Source organism: Schistocerca piceifrons, chromosome 2 (genome assembly GCF_021461385.2).
Source record: "Schistocerca piceifrons isolate TAMUIC-IGC-003096 chromosome 2, iqSchPice1.1, whole genome shotgun sequence".
NCBI classification, from domain to species: Eukaryota; Metazoa; Arthropoda; class Insecta; order Orthoptera; family Acrididae; genus Schistocerca; species Schistocerca piceifrons.
In genome coordinates, this window is record NC_060139.1 from 855,373,396 (window position 1) to 855,387,449 (window position 14,054).

At 39.8% G+C, this 14,054-nt stretch overlaps 1 protein-coding gene across 1 annotated transcript in view; it reads left to right on the forward strand.

The window, feature by feature from the left end:
* Window positions 1-14,054, forward strand: part of LOC124775934 (sphingomyelin phosphodiesterase-like) — a 158,092-nt gene that overhangs the window by 70,129 nt on the left and 73,909 nt on the right. The window contains exon 3 of the mRNA XM_047250779.1: window positions 8,938-9,105. Within this exon, the coding sequence (XP_047106735.1) occupies window positions 8,938-9,105 (168 nt within the window). The remainder of the gene's footprint in view (window positions 1-8,937; window positions 9,106-14,054) is intronic.

Sequence of the window (14,054 nt, forward strand, 5' to 3'; positions counted from 1 at the left end):
TCCTCAATAATTTTGCTACTAACAACCTTTTTGCCTCTTTTGTTCATGTGCAGACCATGAGATGTGTGCAGATCCCTTTCTAGATATCTGACATTTACTAGGGACACATTCTGAAATTTACTACATGGAGCTTTAATCCTATCATTTGTTTTATGAACTTCCCGGTTCACAATAGACTGTTTCATAAGATCATGCATATGTGGAATGTTGACAACAATTGTTTTAGTGTCATTTAACTTACCCAGCACCATTTTCATATGTCTAATTGCATCATTTGCTTGATTTCTTGCTACATCATATGAACCTCCCATAATAACAACACAGTCAGTGGACGAGGAGGAGTCACAATCCTGCATGCACGCCTTCACCACAGCAGAAAGAGGGGCTCCAGGCTGGATGTTGCCCACAGCTGCAAAGTTGTCTTGCATATTTGCGATGTTTTATTTGCGATGTTTTGCGCTATTTCACGTCCATGGCTGTCTCCATATAACAGAATCCGGCCCTTCTTGTGTTTCTGATTGTCGTCATTTCTTCTGTTTTTCTCTAGGGACGATTTCTTGCATCTACTTCCACAGGTTCCATTTCCTTGAATGGTTTGTTCATGTTTACTTTCATGGTATGCACACCATTTTGGGACTTGGTGTTTTCTGAACTTATCACTGACAGTTTTATTTTATTTTATTTTATTTTTTATGCTGGAAGGATTAATTCTAATTTGCATGGACTGAACTTGTTCTTGTTCCACTATTTCATTGAGAATTTGAAACCTGTTTTGAGTAATGACAGTAGGAAAGCTTTCCTTGGTTTTTAGTTTAGGCCTACATTCGTTCATCAGGCGCTGTTGTTCAAATTCACACACCACACCTACAATTACAAATTTTTGCTCTATGATTGTTATCTGAGCTCTTAATGAAGCACTGACTACAGTTCCAGCATGTTATAAATTCATTATTTTCTTTCACCAATGAATCCACTTTTGCACATCGAAAATGATACAAGTCATTACATTCCTTGCACGTGATTCTGGTTTTCAGTACTTTCCACATGTTTTACACTTTTCCCCATCAAAACACGAGTTTTTACATAAACTAAGAACTTTACCATTACTATTTGCCACCATCTGGCTGCCTTTCAGTTCTTGCTCTATGTGGATAAGCAGGCAGCTAGCCTGTTGATGTACAGAATATCTAACGATAAATTATTTAAAACCAGCAGTATATTTAAATTGTGCAGTCAATATTTTTATAGGCCTGTATGTTGATATTTGTATTGGCCTGTATGTTGGTAATTTTTTGTTGATACATGGATATTTTTTGTCAGTGGTCGATAATAATATTTCATTTTTTTAAAATATTGATGTATCGGATTCTCGATATTTTCAAAAATATCAACGGTCCTAATTGCTACACACCATAAAAATGACACACAGAGTTGCAGACAGGCACAACAAAAAGACACTTACAGATTAGCTTTCAGCCAAATCCTTCTTCATTGAAGGAAACACACACACATTCATACACACAAGCAAGCACACCTCACACTCACATGACTGTCATTTCCAGCGGATGGGATAGGTCTGAGCTGCTGGAGAGGGTGGTCATGTATGCGTAAGGTGTGCTTGCTTGTGTGAATGAATGTGTTTGCCTGTCTGCAGGTGAAATGCACAGACACATAAAAGTACCAGTGATGCACTTCCTAGCTTTCAAAACTAATAATTCCTTCCTCATAGATAAGATATGGATAGGTTTGGAAAGGTTAAAAGGAAGAGCAGGTCACTCGCTTCCCCAGATGAGAAAGACACACCATTAGTGAGGATGAAGCTGGACAAAGATGAAGGGGGAAGTGTCAGAGTGTACAGGTCAAAGATTGCACATTGGTAATGACTGTGCCAGCCACAGTCCAAAGATAACAGTGAGAAGAAAAGATAGGTTATGGGTAGCAGAAATGAATAGTCCAATGAAAAATTATTGCTGGAGAAAACAATGATGCAATATATATAACATTAAGCCCAGGAGGGCACTGGGACACAAGGATGGGCAATTTTCCATTTCCAAATGTCATTCAAGAAAACTAGTATCAAGTGGGAGGATCCAAATAGCTTGTGTGATGTAACAAGCATTCAGGTCCTTCGAGTCATTCTAGAGAGTATGCTTGGCAGCTGGGAGTCCCCAAGACAGACATTTGTCTGACCTGACATTAAAATGTATAATAAAAATGTTTTATTTGCTATGTTGTTGTTGTAGTCTTCAATCCAGAGACTGGTTTGATGCAGCTCTCCATCCTACTCTATCCTGTGCAAGCTTCTTCATCTCCCAGTACCTACTGCAAACTACATGCTTCTGAATCTGTTTAGTGTATTCATATCTTAGTCTCCCTTTATGATTTTTACCCTCCACACTGCCATCCAATACTAAATTGGTGATCCCTTGATGCCTCAGAATATGCCCTAACAACCGATCCCTTCTTCTAGTCAAGTTGTGCCACAAATTTCTCTTCTCTCCAATTCTATTCAATATCTCCTCATTAGTTATGTGATCTACCCATCTAATATTCAGCATTCTTCTGTAGCACCACATTTTGAAAGCTTCTATTCTCTTCTTGTCTAAACTATTTATCATCCCTGTTTCACTTCCATACATGGCTACACTCCATACAAATACTTTCAGAAACAACTTCCTGGCACTTAAATCTATACTCAATGTTAACAAATTTCTCTTCTTCAGAAACGCTTTCCTTGGCATTGCCAGTCTACATTTTATATCCTCTACTTTGACTATCATCAGGTATTTTGCTCCCCAAATAGCAAAACTCATTTACTACTTTAAGTGTCTCATTTCTTAATCTAATTCCCTCAGCATCACCCGATTTAATTAGAGTACATTCAATTATCCTCGTTTTGCTTTTGTTGATGTTCATCTTATATCCTCATTTAAAGACACTGTCCATTTCGTTCAGCTGCTCTTCCAGGTCCTTTGCTGTCTCTGACAGAATTATGTCATTGGTTAACCTCAAAGTTTTTATCCCTTCTCCATGGATTTTAATTTCTACTCCAAATTTTTCTTTTGTTTCCATTACCGCTTGCTCAATATACAGATTGAATAACATTGAGGATAGGCTACGACCCTGTCTTACTCCCTTCCCAACCACTGCTTCCCTCTTATGCCCCCGTGACTGTTATAACTGCCATCTGGTTTCTGTACAAATTGTAAATAGCCACTCGCTCCCAGTATTTTACCCCTGCCACCTTCAGAATTTGAAAGAGAGTATTCCAGTCAACATTGTCAAAAGCTTTCTCTAAGTCTACAAATGCTAGAAACGTCGATTCGCTTTTCCTTAATCTATCCTCTAAGATAAGTCGTAGGGTCAGTATTGCCTCACGAGTTCCAACATTTCTATGGAATCCAAACTGATCTTCCCTGAGGTCAGCTTCTACCAGTTTTTCCATTCGACCGTAAAGAATTCGTGTTAGTATTTTGCAGCCACGGCTTATTAAACTGATAGTTCGGTAATTTTCACATCTGTCAACACCTGCTTTCTTTGGGATTGGAATTGTTATATTCTTCTTGAAGTCTGAGGGTATTTCACCTGTCTCATACATCTTGCTCACTAGATGGTACAGTTTTGTTTTGCCTGGCTCTCCCAAGGCTGTCAGTAGTTCTAATCGAATGTTGTCTACTCCCAGGGCCTTGTTTTGCCTTAGGTCTTTCACTGCTCTGTCAAACTCTTCATGCAGTATCATATCTCCTATTTCATCTTCATCTACATTCTCTTCCATTTCTATAATACTGTCCTCAAGAACATCGCCCTTGTATAGACCCTCTATACACTCCTTCCACCTTTCTGCTTTCCCTTCTTTGCTTAGAACTGGGTTTCCATCTGAGCGCTAGATATTCATGCAAGTGGTTCTCTTTTCTCCAAAGGTCTCTTTAATTTTCCTGTAGGCAGTATCTATCTTACCCCTAGTGATATGCGCCTCTACATTCTTACATTTGTCCTCTAGCCATCCCCGCTTAGCCATTTTGCAGTTCCTGTTGATCTCATTTTTGAGACGTTTGTATTCCTTTTTGCCTCCTTCATTTACTGCATTTTTATACTTTCTCCTTTCATCAATTAAATTCAATATCTCATCTGTTACTCGTGGATTTTTATTAGCCCTTGTCTTTTTACCTACTTGATCCTCTGCTACCTTCACTATTTCATCTCTCAAAGCTATCCATTCTTCTTCTACTGTATTTCTTTCCCCCATTCTTGTCAATAGTTCCCTAATGCTCTCTCTGAAGCTCTCTACAACCTCTGGTTCTTTCAGCTTATCCGGGTCCCATCTCTTCAAATTCCCAGCTTTTTGCAGTTTCTTTAGTTTTAATCTACTGTTCATAGCCAATAGATTATGGTCAGGCTCCACATCTGCCCCTGGAAATGTCTTACAGTTTAAAACCTAGTTCCTGAATCTCTGTCTTACCATTATATAATATATCTGAGACATTCCAGTATCACCAGGCTTCTTCCATGTATACAAGCTTCTTTTATGATTCTTGAACCAAGTGTTAGCTATGATTAAGTTATGCTCTGTGCAAAATTCTACCAGGCAGCTTCCTCTTTCATTCCTTACTCCCATTCCATATTCACCTACTATGTTTTCTTCTCTTCCTTTTCCTACTATCGTATTCCAGTCACCCATGAGTATTAAATTGTCATCTCCCTTCACTATCTGAATAATTTCTTGTATCTCATCATACATTTCATCAATCTCTTCGTCAACTGTGGAGCTAGTTGGCATATAAACTTGTACTACTGTGGTAGTGTGGGCTTCATACCTATCTTGGCCACAATAATGTGTTCACTATGCTGTTTGTAGTAGCTTACCCACATTCCTATTTTCCTATTCATTATTAAACCTACTCCTGCATTACCCCTAATTAATTTTGTATTTATAACCCTGTATTCACCTGACCAGAAGTCTTGTTCCTCCTGCCACTGAACTTCACTAATTCCCACTATATCTAACTTTAACCTATCCATTTCCCTTTCTAAATTTTCTAACCTATCAGCCCAATTAAGGGATCTGGCATTCCATGCCCCGATCCGTAGAATGCCAGTTTTCTTTCTCCTGATAACAACGTCCTCCTGAGTAGTCCCTGCCTGGAGATCTGAATGGGGGACTATTTTTACCTCTGGAATATTTTACTCAAGAGGATGTCATCATCATTTAACCATATAGTAAAGCTGCATGCCCTCGGGAAAAATTACAGTTGTAGTTTCCCCTTGCTTTCAGCCGTTCGCAGTACCAGCATAGCAACACCGTTTTGATTAGTGTTACAAGGCCAGATCAGTCAGTCATTCAGACTGTTGCCCCTGCAACTACTGAAAAGGCTACTGCCTCTCTTCAGGAACCACACGTTTGTCTGGCCTCTCAACATCTGTTGTGGTTGCACCTACAGTACGGGTACCTGTATCGCTGATGGATGCAAGCCTTCCCACCAATGGCAAGGTCCATGGTTCATGTGGGGGATTTATTTGCTAGATGGTCACTATTTTACCCCAGGGCAGTAGAAAGAGACTGTATAACCTGTTAATCTTCTGAAGATGGGTCTTTATGGTTCAGAGTGTGTTTTTCTTATTATTATTGCTTGCCAGTTCATTGTTATTGAAAGTTTAGCTGTCATTATGCTGCAACAGAAATCATATCACTTGCTGTACATCAGATGGCACATAAGATAGATTGTCTCACAGTTGGATACCCATTTGATCAAGTGGATCTTACCAGGACTGAAATTAGTAATAAAGGTAGTCACAGAACAACTTTTCCTGTGAAGAATGTATCACAAAATTGAGGTTCATTTGGATGTCTGAGATGGTGATAAAGTTACACATTGTAGGTTGCTGTGAGGACAATAATGACTCCAATTTCAAGAGACAGAGAGGAACAGTTCTCTATCATACATCCTGCAATTTGTATGTGAATAGAATGGGAAGAAGCTCTAACAACTGGTATTAAATGATCGATATGGGTTTCCCAAGATGAAGGCCCACTTGTGTACCATTGATGACTGCACGACCAAACCTTTACGCCTCACCTGGGACTGTCAACACTGACATTCGACTTTTTATGATTGGAAACATGTTGCCTGGTTGGACGAGTCTCATTTAAAATTGTTTAGAGCAGGTGGACACGTATGGGTATGGAGACAACCTCATGCATCCATGGACCCTGCATATCAACAGGGGACTGTACAGGCTGGTGGAGGCTCTGTAATGATGTGGGGCTTGTGCAGTTGAAGTGATATGGGACCCTGATTTGTCTAGATAAGACTGTGACAGGTGACACACATGTAAGCATCCTGTTTGATCACCGGCATCAATTCATGTTCATTGAGCATTTTGACAGACCTGTGCAATCCCAGCAGGAAAATGCAACACCCTACACGTCCATAATTGCTACATAGTGGCTCCAGGAACACTCTTCTGAGTTTAAACACTTCCGCTGGCCACCAAACTCCCCAGACATGAACATTATTAAGCATATCTGGGATGCCATGCAACATTTTGTTCAGAAGAAATCTCCACTGCCTTGTACTCTTAGGGATTTATGGACAGCCCTGCAGGATTCATAATGTCAGTTCCCTCAAAAACTACTTCAGACATTAGTCAAGTCCATGCCACATTGTGTTGTGGTGTTTCTGTGTGCTTGCGGGGACTCTACACGATATTAGGCAGGTGTACCAGTTTCTTTGGCTCTTCAGTGTATATGTAAGGGGCACATATGTAATAATGATGCCATCTCTCACAACACTAAATTCCCCAATGCTCACAGCCTTGCTGCAATTAAACACTACCATTCTCAATGCCCAACTGACACCTGAACTACTACCTACTTCCTGGTCACCTTGACCAATTAAATTCTCACGCAAATAACTTCTATAAAAGCATAACCTACAAACAGATCTGTGCTGCAGCAATGGACACCCATATGATACCATCCCATGCCGAACTATTCATGGGCCATCTACAGAAATCCTTCCTAACCAAACAGAATCCCAAACCCTTCACCTCATTCAGATTCATTAATAACATCTTCATGACGTTGATTGAGGGTGACGACATAATATCTTCATTCCTCCAGAAACTCAACACCTTCTCTCACACTCACTTCACCTGATCCTCCTCCACCCAGCAAGCTACCTTGCTTGATGTTGAACCCCACCTCAAGGATGAATACATCAGTACTTCCATTCACAGCAAACCTACCAACCACCAACATTACTATCACTTTGACAGCTATTGTCCACGTCACATTAAGAAATCCCTTCCATACAACCTAGCCATGCATGCTCATTGATCTGTAGTGACATCTGTCCCTCTCCAAGCAAATCTCCCATCATTTGTCCTCTGCCCAGCCACAAAGGAGCACTCCTCTTGTGGCTCAGTATCACCCAGGGCTGGAGCAACAGAGTTTTGACAGCCAGTCATCATAACCTGAAATGAGAAATCTCCTACACACCTCTTCCACTGAGGTATTCTGCCACCCACTCACCCTATGCAATTCCTTGTCTTTCCCTACTCACACGCTGCTTCCAATCATTTTCCTCGTGGCTCATACCACTTCAGTAGACTTAGAGTGCAAGACCTGTCCCATACATCCACCTACTACTGCCTACTCTAATCCCCCCACAGGCATCCCCTATCTGATCAAAGGCAGGGCCACCTGTGGAATCTGCCAGGTGATCCACCAACTCAACTGCAACCACTGTGCTGCTTTCTGTGTGGGTGTGACAACTAACAAACTGAATGTCCGCTTGTGTGGCCAATGCCAGACTGTGGCCAAGAGATGGTTGGACCACCTAATTCCTGAATATACCATCCAGAATTAAGTAGTGCTTCATTTTAATGACTGCTCCACAGTCTTTGCCACCTGGATTTTTCCTAACAACACCAGCTTTTCTGAATTAGGCAGCTGGGAACTCTCCCTACAACATACCCTTCATTCTGTTACTACTCACCCCCCTCTGTGCTAGTCCCTGTCTCCCTCCTCTCTATCCCCTTCCCTGCTCCCCCTCCAGCACTACATAAATCTTCTAGCCTGCCAATACACTTACAAGTTCTTTCCTCTTCTCTACTTCTCTCCTCCCCCTCCCCCCTTGCACACCCTTCCCTAGCACAGCCTCCCAATGCTGTGACTATCAGTCCTGTCCTTTCCCCACAAAGTTCCTGCATGCTTCACCAGGCAGCACTAGCGTCTTCCCCCACCCACACCCTGCTGTCCCTCCCCCTCCCTGCCATCCCCTCTCTCTCCATGCTTCATGCCTCCCCCTTACCCCCATCACTCATCCCAGGAGATTGCTGCTTCATCAGATGCTGTAACAGTCAGACTCTAGTGCCCTGAGACAGTGGCCACATGTTTATGAAGTGTGCTTGCGGGAATGCGTGTGTGTTTTCTGCTGCAGAGAAGGAATCTGTCAGAAAGCTTTAATATTTGAGCAGTCTTTTTTTCATTGTGCCTGTCTGAGACTCAGCGCCTCCTCTGTACGATGAGTAACAATCTATCCTTTCCATATTGTCATTTATCATTTAGTGTACCATGACCATGAATAGCATGGGAACAGCATTTGACAGTATTTGTACAATGACAGGCTCCCCTCCATTATGCATCTGAGAGTGCATTACAGAGTAGATACAATCGTAGGAACAAGTTGAATTTTTCTCAATTTATGGCTTTAGTGCTTGTAACTGGTTACAAATGTATGTAGTTTAGAAATCACTATGGGCAATAAAAACCAGTAATTATATCAGAAGTTGCTTCTTAATATAAAAATAGCATTCTGCTATTCTCTGGATTTGTTTCCCGATGGTCTCTTTTTGTTACTAGTACTATGATCTATATTGATAAACCATCTTCTGTTACGTGCTATGACAACTTATGTTATTTAATTTATTCTACAGGATATAATGGTGTACATAATTGATAACACCCCAACTCTCACAGCAAAGCAGATATGTAGTGTTCTTCTGCAGGACTTGAATTGTCCAGAGAATGATCCACCATATGAATGGACAGTTGATATTGATCTGGGTCAGAAACCACAGTACGTTCCACCATCAGATCCAGCGGTATGTTTCAGTACTATGTACTGTAGTATAAGATATCCTATTCTTAATATGTTACTGAGAGAGCAATATATAGTGGATGTTCCAAAAAGTTAGATCATTCTTATTTATTCATTTCAATTTTTGAGGAATCTCAGCTGTGTTGTGGGGACCTTTATCATAATATACTCCTGTACACAAAAATAGCCTGATTATTGAAATAATTACTCAGATCTTGATTTCTTGATATGCAACTTATCTCATAATAAACGTGGTGGTCTGTGTGCAGTATACAAAACAGAGAACTGATTCTTGGCTTTGGGCTTTCATTTTGATAGCTCTGGATCCCCACGGCAATTTTGAAAAGATTCTGTAGTCATTTGTTTCAAAAATCATATGCCAGATATTAGATGTCTTGATTAAAATCAAGTTTCTTAATACAGGAGAAAGATTTGAATTAGGTCAGACCTGCAAAAGCAGATAAAGAGTTAGGGTGTACAGCAGATGTAATAACTTTGCTTGTTGCTTCACAGCTTGAAAAACAGTTTCCATAAAAGTGTTCAGACGAACAATCTGCATCATATGTCATCCATAAATATAGGAGTAAATTTGTAAGAGAAATGTATAAATTAAATTATTGTGATTGTACCATTTTTCTATAGAGTAATCATGAAAGAGAGAATGTCAGAACCGGATAATAAGTATCAGTAAGCCAGTGCTTTGTGTGCAAGAAGTATAGGTGTTGTCTGAGTCTTAAAATCGCTGAAAAAGAATCACAGTGATGAAAATTGTTTTATCATTATCAGATATGTAAAAAATAATTTATCTCCTTACCTTAATTACACAGATGGGTATCAAATCATGGTTTTGCTTTAGGCTTGTAAAAAAAAATCTTATATGTCTATATAATTCTGGTTTAGACAGTCTGCATTCATATTGTCACTCTCTGTGGCTTGCCAAATCCAGCAATAATAAATGAATAAATAATTTTAAAGACCTTACAACTGGTGTTGTTTTTTTTTTTTTCAGTTAAAATTTGTAGGGTAAGAGGCTATGTTCAATATATAAAACTATTCTCTGGTGTTTTGTCTCTGCTTTTGGGAGACATCTTGATAAATAAAATGGCAATATATCTCCTGTAGTCAGAGATGAAACATCAAGGAATAGTTTCATATGTCATCCATGGCCTCTCAGCCCGAAAGTTTTAATTGAAGAAACAAACAAAAAATACTTAGAGACTGATCATGTCACACTTAAAGTAAATACAAAATTAGCTTGATTTGTGAATGTGAATGTAACTTATGTAGAGTCAACACACTCAGTTTTATTGGGACTGCACTTTCAGCTAAAAGTCAATAGGTAGAATCATTGGTGCCTTCAGAATTTCAGCAGCAGTCTCACTAATTTAAATGGATATAGCATGGTGCTATACACTGTTAAGATGTGTTTGCTGTGAGAATATAACATACGCTCTCAAAAATAAAGAGCTCAATAACTTTATCATTTTACTTGTGTAACATGATGCGGAAAATTCCTACCGAATCTGTATAACTGTTTTGTCTCATGCTGAATATTTGCTAGTCCAGTAGTATCATACTGCCCATATTGTACCCACGATATTGGACTTGGACAGGTAAAACATAACATAGCATACTGTATTAGCAAGAAAGAGAACTATATAAATTGATTAGTAAGCTGCTGGATATAAAAATTGCATCACCAGGAAGATGGCATGCAGCAAATGTCAAACTGGCATGAACTGTACTACATGCTTGGATAATATGAGGTGCTACACAAAATATCCAGTAATTTTGTTCAAAAATCAGAAAACTATACTGATGTCCTCATGTCCTCCATCACCTTCAAAGTAGTCACCTTGGACATGTACACAATGATCCCAATATTGTTACCATTTTTGGAAGCACTCCTGGAAGTTTGCAATGTAGATGGTCTTCAGGACATGTTGCGATTCCACCTGGATGTCTTCAGTTGAGCCAAAACATCACCCTTTCAACATGATTTTAATTTTTTGGAAGCTGTAGTAGTTGCACAGGTCTGGATTTGGTGATTAAGGAGGGTGGGGGACCATTGTCATGTTTATTTTGGTCAGGCATTCCTTCACAATGAGTGAAGTGTGCACAGGTGCATTGTCGTGGTGCAACAACCATTCTTTGTTTTTTTACACCTAGGCCATCTGTGCCAAACATATTCCCTATGTCACATCAGAACCTCACTGTAAAACTGCCCGTTAACAGTCTGACCAGGTGGAAAAAAACTCCTTAAGCACTATTCCCTGAATGTCAAAAGAAATGATCACCATAGACTTCATGTTGCTGCAAACTTATCGAGGTCTTTTTGACCTTGTAGAAGATGGTGGTTTCCATTGTGATGATTGCTGCTTCATTTCAGGGACATAATCATAGACCCAAGATTAAGCACATGTTATGACTGTGGATAAGAATTTTGGACACACACAAACTCTTTGTTGTAGCTCAGTGCACATTTGACTCCTGAGGTTTCTTTGGTCGATGGTGAGGAGGTGAGGGACAAACTTCACTGCAAGTCATCTCATGTTCAGTTCATTGGCCAAAATTCACTGACATGTACCATATGACAGCCCAAGTCTGTTACCAACGTCATGAGTTATCTGCCTTATCTCATGTTCAGTTCATTGGCCAAAATTCACTGACATGTACCATATGACAGCCCAAGTCTGTTACTAACGTCATGAGTTGTCTGCCTTCAATCTTCATGAATCACATCATGCTCTTTCACAATCATTTCCAATGTTGTGATGTCGATGGTAGGTCAAAATGTTTGTCATCTTCCACAGATTCTCAGCCTTCCTTGAAGTGCTTGAACCACTCAAATGTTTTTGCTTGACTCAGTGCACTCTCACCAAATGTCTCTGTCAGCATACAGTTTGTGTCAGCTGCAGTTCTCTTTAACTTGAAACAAAATTTGATGCAAATCCATTGCTCCTTCACATTAACCATATCACAATTTGCAGAAGCACTGAAACATATTCTAACATGTGCCACTACAGCTCACAATGGCATGTGCCATGATGACACAACTTTGTGCAGCAGTAGCAAAGATGTGTATGTTGAGACATGTGGCAACAGAATATTGTAGTCTGTGCAGCAGTAGCTAAGACATGTATGTTGAGACATGGTGCACCATAATATTGTACTCTTACTGGTTTGAACAGCACAATGAAACTCTTAGATGTTTTGGGCAGCACCTCGTACAAATGATTAGTATTTCAGCAACATCACAGAAAGTAGTTACAAGTAACACTATTTACTTTTTGTATCTATTCTAAGGAAAAGTTGTGCAGAAGTTTGTCATTGCATGTGAATGTTGGGTGCTTGCAAGAGGAACTTGTTATGCCTCACGTAAGAAGGAGAAACATCTACTAGCATGTGTCAGAATTTGACAGTGGTAGGCTACTGGCCTATAGGGACTGTACTTAATCATTCCATAATATTGTCAATCATATTCCCAAGATTGTCACCCAGATTTGGAATCAGTGGCTTCAGTAGGATCATACTCAGCACTATGCAAGAGCTCTACATCATGCACAAATAATGCCAGAAAGGAGAGACATAGTGCTCACTTGCCTGTGCATGATGGATCGTACAATCATGCCACATGCTTGAGTCAGAAAGTGGACTTTTTTGCAGCAAGACAAGTATCCACACAGCCCATGTGATGACTCCATGGACTGTTAGCTCAGTTAACACTGCTGTGGCTTCTCTTGATATGGCAGCAGGTTGATACATGCTGGCAGTGGAATAAATGATGGTACCATATCTCTTCTGAAGAGGACTCTTATGAAGAGTCCTCATTCTGCATACAGCTCCGTGAGGGACATATCGACATGTTGAGGCTCCAAAGAGAGCAAAAATTGCCAGATTCAATTTGTCACTGTCATACAGGCTTAGAACCTGACATAATGGTTGTAGGGTGGCATGAGATACACAACATGATGACCTCTGGTTCATACAGATGGTAATTTTGCAGCAGGCTGTCCATTTTTGACTTGTTAAGGCCAGTGGCTTTGCCCTGTCTTTGAGGTCTCCATGACAGTATTTTTCAACAATATAAGGCAAGACCAAACGTTGTCCCTCCTATCCTGATATACTTCAATACAGACAGTGTACTATAGTTCAGACAGTGTTCTATAGTTGCCCTGGCCCATATGTTCACATCCCTCACCCACTGAAAATATGTGGTCATGGGGTGGCAAGAGATTAGTGGCAGATTCATCAGCCACTACAATTGATGAAATCTTATGTAGAACTGAAGCAACATGGAATGATGTGCTTTCATCTGTAATACAAGCTAGGTTTGACTTGATATGCAACTGGGTTGGAGTCATTATTGTTGTCACAGATGGCAGCCCTTGTGGGTACTAAATTTTTCACCCTGTATATCTCCTAAAATCACCTACAAATTTAATTTTTTGTCTTTCCTGCTATGCTGTATGTACACAATAAGCGCTATTTTGTTATTTTTTATGTTAATGGCACACAGTGCATATGCTTAAAGAAAAATTACTGTTAGATGTTTAGAAACAATTCTACAGAACAGAAACAGCGCATTGTTGAGAACACCCTTAGCTGGGTCTTAATTATTGGTTTAGGAACAACTTTCATTTCTTCTGATTGTTATTGTACAATGTGACATCAAAGCTGATTAGACTTTTCTCATTTTGTGTTTATATGATTGTCCTCTGGTACAGTAATTGTTTATGTACTTGTTATCTATTACTTTGCCAGGTTTCATGAGATTATTGCAAGTGAAATGGATAATTTCATGGTATGTTAGGGCACCTTATTTAGTAAAGTGATCTGTGAGTTTACATGATCAGAATTTAATGTTCCTCTGACATCAAAGTCATTAGAGATGGAGGAAACTCTAATACTGGACAAAACTGTTTCCAAGCTTTCAGACAATGCCATTCCTTG